Consider the following 13,554-nt stretch of genomic DNA (forward strand, 5'->3'; position numbering starts at 1 on the left):
AACAACTGATCCGTTACCAAAATTGTTGCAGAGAATTTTTTTGTTGATCGGCTAATTGTTTCAGTTCTAGTTCACACCTTAAAGAGGCTCTCCAGTGAATTTTTGAGTCAGTGACAGATTAAAAACAGAATCGTCAAACTCAATCCAGCAGAGGTCAAAGTATCCTGAATTTTAGTTCCATAAACAGGTCAAGCCCAAGAAAAATATTAGATCCTTCAGTTCCCACAACGTAACTCTTTAGTGTCATTTACCAGTCGCCCGTGCCGAGTACATGCCCATGTGTTTCCAGTTCCATATCTGTACGTTGTTACACAGACTTCCCATTGAATATTTAAGTCTTCAGCCCAAGTCAAAATAACTCTGTTGACATCAGGGTAAACAACTAAACTGATCTTCATTTGAAAATCAGTAGCATGCCTCTGTAAAATAACAAGGCCAGTTTAGATAAAATGACAGCAGTTGGAGGCGTTTATTACTGAAGACAACTGCAGTATCACCTGACTATTTCTGCTTCATGTCAGGTGAAGGATGTCCCCGGAAAAATGCTGATGCAGCGCAGGATCATGATGTTAGTGCCAACCCATCCTCACCTGTCATTGCTGCTTTCAAAGGTAACTGCATCCTCAGCATTTTGATTGCATTTTCCCCACACGTGTTTGCTGTGTTTCATTTGTGCTAAGATATCAAACTTACCTTTTTTTCTGTCTTGTAAGTTTTCCAACAGGAGCTTGACACAAAACACGACAAATATGAGCGTCTTGTTAAGATCAGTCGAGACGTCACCATCGAAAGCAAGAGGACCATTTTTCTTTTACATCGAGTGACCAGGTATGTATTGTTGTAAGAAGACATGTTAACTGGTGCAGTTTAGTTTGGAAAGCATAAAACATTTTCTCACTGTATTCAGATTAAATGGGAGAATGCAACTCATTTGATGAACCACATGTTATTACAGTGGCTTTAGGTTTAGTTCTGTTTTTCTGGGAACAGACTATGTTTTTAAGGAAGCTGTTTCCAGTTAGTAACTTCTGAGAGATTTTCTAACTTTTACTTTGTGTGTTTTCTCTGGACTGGAAGTGTACCCAATGCAGAGGATATTCTGAATGAAGCAGACGTGAAACTGGACGCAGTCAGGCAGAAAATTGGTCAAATTGCTGAAGAGCTCAGAGGAGAGGACATCTTTCAGTTTCACAGAGCTTTCACGCCAGGTGAGTCCCCATGAACCTTTTATTGTTTAAGAAGGCAGACAAGACCTTGGATAAACTGTATTTGGTTGTGTTACTATTTTATTATCACACACTGAAGAAGACTTTCTGTCGAAACATCTGTGTTTCTGGTAACGCCACCCAAGTTGGTTTATTAAATTTACCAAAAGGACATTTGTGATTGCTGGCTTCTTTTCTTCCTTCTTTTTTCTACTCTTTTATTATTATTAATTATTTATTGTTGTAGTATTTTTCAAAAATGCGTGAAAGTGAGATCTTTTTTAACGGATGAGTAATCAATTCTTTAAAGGATTGGCCCACTTCCAAATGCCCATCATTATACTAGTCTGGGTCAAATTTGAAGTTCGAGCCAGAGTCAGACTCTGAGTAAAGTTTCAATACGCGTGCTGCTAGACCTCCGTGCAACACTGGACATGATTGATTCACCACATTCTATAAAAGCTTCTAGGAAGTTGTTGTGGTCTCACTGACACTGCGCTCCCCTGGTTTGAGTAATATTTCACGGGCAGATTTTACACAACAGCTGCTCATCAGACCGTACTAAAGTCAGCTATGGTGTGCCACAAGGCTCTGTGCTTGGTCCTATTCTTTTCTCTATTCACATGTTGCCCCTTGGTACATTAATCAAACATTACATACTAGGTTTCTGTTCCTATGCAGATGATACTCAGCTTTGCATCTCCATTAAGCCGGACACCTGTCATTATATGGAAGAATGCCAATTAGAAATCAAACAATGGATGTCATCGAACTTCCTCCTTTAAAAGCTGAGAAAACTTAAAAGCTGGTTTTTGCTTCAAAGCAGGAAAAAAAAAAATTCAATGATCTCTCTCTCTCTGAAATTAGCTGGCTCCACAATCTCACAAAGCCCTAGTATTACAAATACTGATGTCCTGCTTGATCCAAATCTCTCTTTTGACGAGCCATTAATGATAGTACAAAGATTGCATATGTCCATTTACAAAATATAGCCAATATCCAACACATTCTTTCTGGGGCTAATGCTGAAACACTGGTTCATTCATTGTCTCATCTCGACAACTTGTACAAAACACTGCTGCTAGGATATTAAAAAGACTATGTGATCATATCACCCCTGTTCTTATTTCATTACATTGGTTGTACATACTGGGTCTGACTTCAAGATTCTACTTTTCACTTATAAAATATTACACAGACTTGCACCACCCCACTTGTCACTTCTATTCACTCTTCACATACCTATTAGGACTTGACGATCTCAAACTGCTGATCCCTCGACTAATCCAATAATAAATATCAAAGCAGCTTTCTTTTACCAAGCCCCACTTCTCTGGAATCATCTTCCTATCCAAAGTTATCCATCTTATATTCAGTTTTATGGTCAACATACGTATGTAACACATTTTGCATGTTTTCACCTGTATCCAGGTATGGATATTAATGTTATTTATTATTGTCTTATTTTACATACAGCCCTTTGAGACTTTGTTATATCAGGCTATAATAAACTTTAATGTGACTTGACAGTCTGTAACAATTAGTGTGTCACCCAATATATAAAGTCTGGCATTAATTTCTTTTAGTGTACAGTAATAATATACTCTCAAATTGAGAAATAAGCTCCAGTGAGGAACACGAGCCAAAAACATAATTAGGAGCTTCCACAAGAAATGCTCTCTGCTGTGACGCTATCACCTCAATCACCCTGTTTGTGCTTTAGATTTATTGCAAAGTCACTGATAGTGTGAGAGCGTGACCTTGATGCAGGCCTGGATATGATAGACACACCCTTCTGATAAACTTGTTTTCCCACTAGCATCAATATCAGTTTTTGTTAGCGTAGCCAAAGTGTCTGCAGTGTTTGGAGAAAAACATTACTGGGAGCAAGGGTTAGCTGTTATCTAGCAGCTGGGGAAGTCATTTTTAGATTGTGGTCACTCAGGAATCACTGTTGCATCCTCCGCGACGTGACCACTGGCAGTTCCCACCAATTAGACGCTTCATTTTTTCTCCATTTTTATCTTCTTTATTAGATTGAGGCTGGGCTCGCTGCACGAGCTCTTCAGCTAATCTTGGCTGGACGAGAAGTCTCCAGGCATGTGTAATGGGTCTGCTTTTTTTTTTTTTTACATAAGGACCATTAAAGATATTGTGGGCTAAATCTGAACGTAATTGCCTCTGATAACAAGGCAGCGCGGCTCTTTGATAAGCTCTTTAGCTTAGACCCATCTAGCAGCAATGAGACAGTGCAAACACAAGTGTACTGGTGTGGTTTTTCCCAGGGTTCACCTGCAACTCAGTGAGCAACTCTGTGGTCAAACATTCAGCTCAGTTAATCTGTAAATCATCTGTGGCCATTCATACATATTTGTTTAATTTTCATCTATTAAAACTACTGATCTGGTCATGCTATGCACACACAGCCTTCAACTTTTCCGACCATTGTGCCAGTAGAATCCCTCCAATTTCCAGTTAGTTTTCCTTGAGTCACTGTTAAAACATCTACAGTCATTTGTTTTGTTTTTGTCTTGGTCTCAGTGACCAAAGCTAACCGCTGCTTCAGACTAAATAACACAAACCGCTCCTGGCAGTAAACTCAGGAACTGAACTCCGCCTGCCTGCCTCAAAGCCCGTGTAACCTTTTCATGTCATATCCTGTCCGCCTCAGTTTGAGTTGTGTTCACTGTAAGCTCAGTGTCACAGCTGATGGGCCACTGGCAAGGTTTCAATGTTTGTGGTGGGTTTTTTTGTTGATAAAGATTATGAACAATTTGTCGAAAATGACTACTAGCACTCATTATATGAGAAAAGGCTATGGGCCCTCAAATAAACAGTCAAAGCATTTAAAGCCCCAGACAATGTGAGCATTAACTATGTATTTTTCTGTAACAGTAAATGTACATGACTAAGTGAGCAAAAATTTAGCAAAAAGTTATGGGAAAAAAACAACAACTTTGGAAGTCAAAAACTGTCATCTAACGATGCAACATCCTATCTGGGCCCCAGAACTATGTTCTCTCTCTAACAGGTGCAGTCATTTTACTTTAAAGGAATACTTACACCCCCAAATGATAATTTGGTTATTAATTACTCACCCCGTGTAACGATGAATGTGTGAAGAAAAATTGTTTTTCTTGCATGCTTCTACAGTGAAAGAAGAATCCAAAAAACAGAGAAAATTCTTGACGAATTGAAGTCATAGGGGTCCACGTCTAACAACAGCAAAACTATATCAAAACATCCATTTACAAATTCTCACATAACTCATGCAGTATAATCCAAGTCTCATTTATCCAGTTGTATGCTCAGTATGTAAAAACAAAGTGTTTTCTGATGGGCAGTGGAACAAAAAGTGCAACTTCTCTATGCTCTTTTCAAAGCCAGACCCCATTGACAAAACAGTACCTCACTGAACATGGGAGCTGCTTGTCTACCACTTCCTTACAAAACACCAAAGTCATACAAATGGTCATCTATGGGTTGAAGTATTCCTTTGATAGTAAATTGCAGACACATCATCTTAATTTATATATACTATGCACTCCATACTGTGCACTTTTAATGACTTAAATAACTAATCAGTTCTTTAGTGCTGCATATTAGCTTCAATTATTATATGAAACATTGAATGTAAGAGTATGAAGTAAACATTTTCCAATTTTAAGCTTCTTTACTGGTTGAACATAGAACCAAATATAACATACTTCACTGTACTTACCAAGGGTGCAGTTACTGGGACATATACAGACCTTTAGGTGCAGTGCTGTTTGCCTGATGAGCACACTTCTTTCCATAAGCTAAAGATAGCACAGTGATGCTGCGGACGCAAAACACAAAACAATTTGTAGGAATGTAAACACACGTCATGTAAATCTCTCATCTGAAACAACTGCACTGTTTCATGTTTGGCAGAAAATCTGTTTATGCAGGGCTCCATTGCATGAGGAAGAAGCTGGTGGGGAGGGTATTTTTGTGCGGCCTTTAATGATTTACAATGAGTCAACCATTAAAGTCAGGTCAAGGTAAATGAAATGGAGATGAACCACACTCTCCTCCTCCTCGCCTCTATGTAGCACACTGCGGTTAGCTACGCTGAGATAGGAGGCCCTTTGAAGTTCAATTGCCGCTCCAAAAGTAAACTTCAGACACAAAGTCTTCCGTCCTGTGATTATTTGATTGTTGTTTGCACAAGACCAGAAAACAAATGAGGGGTCATCTTAGCCCGCTACAAAAAATGGCCACTGTTGTTCAAATCAAAAGACAGTGACAGGAAACAGGTTTTATTTGAATCATTATCTACGTCTTTGATCTATGCTGTGCAGATATCATGTTGTGTTTATACACACTCTACGTGCTATGCTCATTTGATACTTAGTCGACCTCCTTTTTAGTAATAGTTGTATTTTTAGAGAATCCATTTACAAATACATGGAGAAAATAGGCATCCTCCATACAAAAACAGATTCAACAGCTGGAGCAGTGGAATATTTGGAATTATTTCCTAATGTTTTATGGTGATGTATTTCAATGTAATTATATGCATTAGGAATCCAGGAGTATGTGGAGGCTGTCTCTTTCCTGCACTATATCCGTCACCGCAGCCTTATCAGCTTGGAGGAGATCAACGCCAGACTGGTGTTCATGAGAACGGAGAAGGTAGATCCTAAGGTAAATTCAAGGAAGGCTTTGTGGTTAAGACGCATGTTTGTTTTGTCATCTTATAAACAGTTGCAAAAACAATTCAGTGTTAATCCCTGTCATGGCTGTAGCACAGACTGTCGACTGGAAGCAATCATATCCTGAATACAGGCACTGCCATTTTCGTCACCCAGAGCTAGGCTAAGTCCTAATGTCCACCCTCTGGGCCCTACAGACTGAGCCCTTGTGGACTTCAGTTGTACGTAGTGTTACGTATTTACTGCCGTCACGTAAAGTCTGCGAGGGCAGAGACTGCATCAGCTGATAGACAGCACTCCAGACTGTTTTACTCATTGCTGTGGAAACGTTCAACTATCGCTGCTGTCATATTCATGTCATATGAGTTGATGAACAGTGCCTACTTATCAGTCCCTGCAGATAACAAGATAAATCCCATTTATAGCCTTTTTTATTTCTATATATTTAGGCTACACGCATTCAAAAATAGAAAGTTTGTAAATGAGGACAGGACTATAACTCAGTAAATTGGGTATTACTGACCTTTTGTTGTATCACCCTGCGCAGTTTGATGGGTTGCAATAATCAAATGCATTTTCAGTCCTTCTACAGCCTATACTTAAACATATTTCTGTATCATGATGTGGTGGAATATTTCTGGCCCTCACAATTCAAGTAACATTTTATTAGGCCTATCAATAACTATTTTACACATTTATAAGTCGTTGTTTTTTTCGGCAGTTGAAAAAAAACCCAACATCATATCGGTATTGCAGTGAATAGTGAATTATTAAATCAGTAAGGTTTTCTGAAGTCTGCACCCCAAGAGGAGTCCTCGAAATCTGCAGGAAGTCTGCTTGAGGTCCCTTGTGGATGTGTTGAATTGTAGCTTTGGACAGCACTCAGCACTCCGGACTTCCCAGCAACGCGCCCTTAAAGTCCATGAGTCTGCAAGTGCAGTGAAGTGCGGACACTTGAATTCAGCTCTAGAGTCTGTGCAGTAGCAATCGGGAACTGGAGCCATTGTATCCAGTTCCCGCCCATACACCTGTTCAACCCAATCACGAGCAGTGCCGGGTCATTGATAGCTAGCATACCTCTGTGAAATTGTGACGTCATGCCCTTTTTTATAGCATCAAATAACTAATTGAAACCACTCTAATCAGAAAAATTAACACTTGAACATGCATCAGTGTGATGTAAATCAGTAAATCGTCTGCTAACATGGAGGGGGTGGGATTTATGTTTTTCTACTGCAGCCAGCCACCAGGGGGCAATCGAGAATTTTTTACTTCAGTTTTTGGGAATTGTAGTGCCGTCTATCTTTATATACAGTCTGTGGTACAGACAGAGTTAGAAATTATGTTTTTGGTTCTCTTTTTTTTTTTGGTGTCGTTCGCATACAAGATTTAAAGGAATAGTTTGACATTTTTGGAAATACACTTACTTGCTTTTTTTTGCCATGAGTTTGATATATACCACTCTCATGTCTGTACACTAAATACGAAGCTACAGCTAGCAAGCACTCAGCTCACTTTAACTTAGCTTAGCATAAAGCCTGGCTTTGTCCAAAGGTAAAATCCGCAGCTTCACATTTACTGTACAGGCATAAGGGTGGTATCAAGCTTCTCATATAACTCTCAGCAAGAGAGCAATTAAGGATATTCCCCAAACTATCAAAGTTTTTCTGTAAGAATATCACAGTTTTGTATGTTATAGTTCCTTTCAAAGCAGTGGTTATGACACACAGGCAACATTGGGTGTTACTATGAACTGCATTTATAAGCATTGTGTCATTATGTCATTTTATCCTCTCAGGCTGTTATTTTCAAAGATGGGTGCCTGTTGACGCAGGCAAAATGGCCCGGACCTCAATGTTTTTTGGTAAAAGCATCATCAAGATTGAAGAAAATTGGACTTTGCTTATTTTTAGCCCAGGGTTTCTACTAGAAGCAGAGTTATATAACATAACAATGTTTAAGTCTTGCTGGGATAAGTTTTCTGTGAATCTGCCCAAAAATCCCCAAAGTGCTGATAATCCATGTCTTCTGTGGTGATTGGTGTTTGATTTTTACATTCTGTCTCATCATGTTTTCATCCCAGGGCTCAGCAGAAGCGCTGCAGCCGGGAGGTCAGGTCCTGACCTTCCAGGTGACGCCCTCAGACTACCTGCTCGGCGTGGCCGACCTGACCGGAGAGCTGATGCGGCTGTGCATCAGCAGCGTGGGCAACGGCGACATTGACACGCCCTTCCAGCTGAGCCAGTTCCTGAGGCAGATCCACGACGGCTTCTCCTACATCGGAAACACGGGCCCGTACGAGGTGTCCAAGAAGCTGCACACGCTGCGACAGAGCCTGGGCAAAGTGGAGGATGCCTGCTACGCCTTGCGCGTCCGCGGTTCAGAAATCCCCAAACACATGTTGGCGGATGTGTTTTCCAGTAGGACCACACTCATCGACCCTGAGGAGGGAGTGGTTTGAGTCCCGCACAGTTTCAGAATCATTGTTCGGTTCTCTGTGGTGTCATTGTCTTCTTTAGTTCGCTCCAGTTTCATGTTTGTGTGTTTTAAACGGAATTTGACAGATGTTTGATATGGTTCGTGACATGCCTGTTAATTTTGTTTTTATTATTACAATAAAAACAGTGTTACAATAGACAATGGATTTTTTTGTCTTTGATAAAGATCTGATGACTTAAGTTGTTTTGCATGAATAAAAGACCTGTGCCAAATATGCCATGCTCTCCCGTTCTTTAAGCTGCTTTGATAATGTGTGTTTATTTTATTTTTCTCTCTGCCCTCCCCTCTCTCTATCACACACAGATAATCTAAGGTAGAACCACTGGCTGCCTGCACTCGCTGCATAGTGTGGAGGAGGAACATGTGACCTTTGTACATTGTACGTGCCTGTTCCCTGGCAGGCACACACACACACACACACACACACACACAACCCATTGCCTCCTCATTCTACCCTCTTCAAACAATCCTCACCACACTGCAATGACGTAAATTCAGAATAAGGTTTGGAGCAAGCAGAGAAATATTCCTGGCAGAAAGCTAATATCTCCCTGCAGTTTCCTCATCACCCGATGGTAGCAATTATTATCCACATAGACAATACAGCTGTGTATTCATGCACGGCCACAGAGAAACATCTACATGATCTATAATCATTAACAGAAGCTCATACTCGTGTTTGAGGAAACAAGATCTTATTGTGAGATTTAACTTATGATAAAGCATTACATGTGAGTCTGATTATTCAAACCACAACATGACCACCTCTACTGGATGTAAGTTTTCCAGTTTCTGTCCTGGACAGCTGTTGTGCTTTACGGCCTGCAAATGCTCATCTCTGAGAGCATCATCTGAAGGATGAAATCATCTGTCTCTGATTAATTGGCCTTATTTTTTTGCTTTATGTGTTAAAGTGGAAGATATTTGGAGTTTTGTTGGTTAATAGTTTTGTATACATTCACAAGTAAGCATCAGTCATTTAAATCCTCGTGCTGTTCTTCATACAGGCTGAGAGAAAGAGTTTGAATGTGATGAAAGTCTGACACCTGGTGGCTAATGTCAGTACTGCAGAGGGACTTTTCCATAAAACTGAGACACAACTTTTTTTTTTTTTTGGAAAAAATAATTTCATGAAACAATACTGCTGATTATTGTCATACTGTGGGGTGTTGAAAATGTTAAATGTTTTTCTATATTATTGTACATGTCAAATTTAAGTTGGCCAGCTTTTTAAGGTTTCAATTAAGCAATCCAATCAAGGAACATATACATTTGGTGTTATATACTGTATGCAGTGTTATATATAGATATTATTCAAATGGTTGAAATTCTGGTTGGGGTCTTAGGAAGGCTCTGTGCTCATGCTAACTATCCAGGTTTATATTCAAAGAAATACAAAATGTATAATATCACTTTCTGTGCAGCACAAGAGAGCAAATGTTTTTAACAGCAAATAAGTAGTTCCCATGACCTACATATAATTTAAAGGGACAGTTCACCCCCAAATCAAAAACACACATTTTTCCTCTTATCTTTAGTGCTGTTTATCAAGCTAGGTTGTTTTGATGTGAGTTGCCGAGTTTTGGAGATATTGTCCGTAAAGACGTCTGCCTCCTCTCCAGTATAATGGAACTAGATGGCCCTCGGCTTGTGGTGCTCAAAGCACCGAAAAATATGTTTGAAAAACTCAACACCAGTGTCTCTTTCTAAAAAATATGATGAGTTATTCAAGATAACTCACAGGCCTTGTTGTGGGCAGTTTCGTGTAGGAACTATTTTCTTTCTGTCTAAGTACACCTGCCAATCAAATCATCAGGGGTGAAGGAAGTTTACCTAGCAACATTAAGCTTGCTAATGTTAAAACTTAGTCGAGGAGGAGCAAAAATGTTCACATCTCGTCCATAGTGTCCTCTGCATGGTGATACGGTTGTAGCAATTAGTGATAGGGAGCTGCAACGTGGACATGTGAGAATCAAATTGTTACTTTTACAAAAGAAAACCAAAACAGCATTTTCTCTCTTAAATTGCAACAAATGTTTGTCTTCAACTTCAACTTTATTAAAATCCCAGAGGGCAAATGGTCTTGCAGGCCAAAGACAACAATTTAAGCAACACAAAGGACAGTACATAAAACAATATCTGACGGTACATCAAACTCAAGACTAAAAATATTAAGACTAAGATTTGCAGACATACAGACATTACATCGTGTTAAAAAAGTAAAATTGCATTGAAGTGGAAAGTGCATTGTGTCTATTTCAGTTAAGTAAAGTGCATCTTATTTAGGAGATTAACTGCAACTGGCACGAATGAAAATTTAAATCTATTGGTTCTGGTCTGTGGTACCCTAAAACGGGTACCTGAGGGGAGCGTCTGGAATTCTGTGTGAAGTGGGTGAGTGTCATCCAGAAGTATAGCCTGGGCTCTCTTCTGAAGGTAGACAACATGCACACACTATTAGGAATAACATAAAGGAGATAATAAACTCAGACTACTTTGTAGTTTGACAGCACAGGTGTAATTAATGACAGTAACGAGTGCTGGATTACATGTAGGTATTCTACCTACTATGTATGCTTCCTCCCTAGCGTCATATACTGTGACACTTAAACTGAATTAAGCCATTGTTAATGTTATTAGTGACAGCTGTGCATCGCCAAGTACTTGTCAGAATGTCTGTGGAGATAATGCTCTCTTAGTGGTCTGTAGCATCAGACAGAGACAGAGTGGGCTGAACCTGAGACATGGGTAGGGTGGATATCAGATTAGTTAGTGCTAAGCATTAGGTGAACAGGTGACACTGAGTTCATTAACAATGGTACAGTCAAATGTCCCAATAGGCCACAACAGTGAGACAGCATGCACAACAGCAGCACCCTGAAACTTGCTCACTTAAATGGAATGTAGTCATTTTAATGTCATCGGTTACACCTTTGCTTTTCATGGTATGACATCCCAAAATGTCTGCTGTGGAAAAAAAAATCTCTTCATGTTTTTTGGAGCCTCTGGATTTTTCGTAATTTCCTTTTTTGCTGCTGTTGTTGAGTTAAGCCCAGTATAGGGTGCCATTTAATTTTATATTTATAATCCCATTTCAGTTTATTTCAAGACTGCAGGTCAAAATGCCTTCTGTGAAACAGTTGATCAGGTTTTCCAAACTTTAAAAAACCTCAACGGATGTTTTTTTTTTTTTTTTTTTATCACAGACAGAAGCAGTTGGCTGACTCATTTGCCAAAGGACATTAAGTGCTTCCAGCCTCTAACACTGGACAGGTGATCTCTCTCTACAGTATGTGTCGCAAAGGATTTCATCCCTTCTGCCACGCAGCTCTCTCTCACCCTCCACAGCCTCGCTAAGTATAAAGGCTGCACTCTGTTGTGTGAGCTGAACTGAGCTCTTTATCACAGAGTCTTGTCCATTAGCCAGCTAGGCTGAATGAAAGGAACATTTGGATGTGTGGGGAAGGAGGATGAAAAGACTCGGCTCTATGTGGGGTCTCTTCTCATTCATTCCCTCACTGCAGAAACAAAGGAACTCTTTTGTATTTACATCAGGATGTTAAGGGTGTCTAAAAATATGCAAAAAATAACGTGCATTTTTGCACACAAACAACTGCGTGACATATTAAATGGACAAAATACATGTGGATAATCTGCCTAGATATAGTATCAACAGTGCAGAGAATAGAGTGAAATAAAAGCTATACTTGACCCACCAAAATCTATCGTAACAACTTTTATTACAGAACAGCCTGGGTTGAAGTATGTAACTGTTTAGTTACAATGTTGTTTTCTAATGAGGAACTAAAGTAACATTGTGTGTGTGTGTGTGTGTGTGTGTGTGTGTGTGTGCAATCAAAAATACCTAAGAACATATGGACTATAACATGTTCACTGTGCTGACTGTGTGACCTCTTGACACACATTTTAAACTAGCTACCACATGACTTTAGCTTGCTAGCTAAAAGTTGACTCAAAACAAAGCTATTACCTTTGACTTTTTAATTAGAGTTTGATTGAATAACCTACAAGCTTTGACAAAATATGTCCTCACCTCAGTGTTTTGTGTGTGTTTCACAAAATGATCAGTGCAAAATGAGCAGGATGTCAGGTAACTGTTTGCTATCAAGAGGCCCGTTTCCAACGAGCAGTACGGTTCAGTTCAGTTCAGTTCAGTACACTTTTTTCTGCTGTGAAAAGTTGTGGATGGTACCAATAGAACCGTTACATACTGTCCCCATTTTTGGTCCCCCCTCTGTTGGGGTACCTAGCACACAGATCTGGTACTAAAAGTTGGAGCTGTGAACACTGCAGTCTGTTGATTGGTCAATAGAGGAGGGTCACTCTGCTCAGGGCTGAGTTGTGGCTGGTTTGAAGCTTTTGTAACCACTGTTCATACAATGGAGAGTTCTGTTAGTAGACTGTAACTATAAAATGAAGGGATGTTTTGCGACCTCTCACAGCAGCTGGAAGCAACTTTTAAGGTAAAACGTTTAGTTGTTATGTTACTCAATGCATGAGCTGATGATCACAGTGCAGAGAGCAGGTCTGGGTGAATCCATCAGCACACCTTAAATTTCACTTTAAAAACTCTGAAAATATCTTTAGTTTTATATGACATACATTTTTAGTAATTAGTGGATCTTCAAGCGTATATATATATATATATATATGGGCTGGGTTATGTGAGCTGCATATATTCTAATCCTCACTTAGAGAAAAAAAAAGTGTTGCGGAGCACCGTTCCTGTGGGCTCCAGCAACACTAAACCCCTGAGCTTGCCTTAGGGGCCAACCTCAACAAGCACGGTATCATAGCTCGAATGCAGAACGCTATATCGTCTGTGGGACAGATGTAAAGCTCTGGTAGCCCTGCACTAACATGATCAGCTTCTCCGTATTTATCACAGACTGATATTTACGGAAGAAGGGAATGATAGCTGTCGGCTGTGATTGGCTGTTCCTTGTCACGACATGCTGTGTGTGCTGCTATGCTCCGAAAATTGAACTCAGTTCATCTCGGAGCGCAGCTGTTTTATTTTGTTCTCAATATCTTGGCGTGCAACCTCATTCTGTGGATGAAAAATTAGGTGCAGATTTCCATGTGTGTCACTGATGAAGAGGAAATACAGCGAGTACTCGACGGAGCAGTGAGTGACAACAACCCCAACC

General features: G+C 39.9%; 1 protein-coding gene across 2 annotated transcripts in view; it reads left to right on the forward strand.

Annotated features, from left to right (window-relative positions):
- tsnax (translin-associated factor X) overlaps window positions 1-8,597 on the forward strand; it is a 33,260-nt gene extending 24,663 nt beyond the window's left edge. For both annotated transcript variants that reach the window (XM_049600265.1, XM_049600264.1), the window contains exons 2-6: window positions 522-611; window positions 714-828; window positions 1,078-1,208; window positions 5,755-5,876; window positions 7,968-8,597. In XM_049600265.1, the coding sequence (XP_049456222.1) occupies window positions 522-611; window positions 714-828; window positions 1,078-1,208; window positions 5,755-5,876; window positions 7,968-8,345 (836 nt within the window). In that variant the 3' untranslated portion in view covers window positions 8,346-8,597. The remainder of the gene's footprint in view (window positions 1-521; window positions 612-713; window positions 829-1,077; window positions 1,209-5,754; window positions 5,877-7,967) is intronic.
- The last annotated feature ends 4,957 nt before the right edge of the window (window positions 8,598-13,554 follow it).

The sequence above is a fragment of the Epinephelus fuscoguttatus genome, linkage group LG16 (assembly GCF_011397635.1).
Source record: "Epinephelus fuscoguttatus linkage group LG16, E.fuscoguttatus.final_Chr_v1".
NCBI classification, from domain to species: Eukaryota; Metazoa; Chordata; class Actinopteri; order Perciformes; family Serranidae; genus Epinephelus; species Epinephelus fuscoguttatus.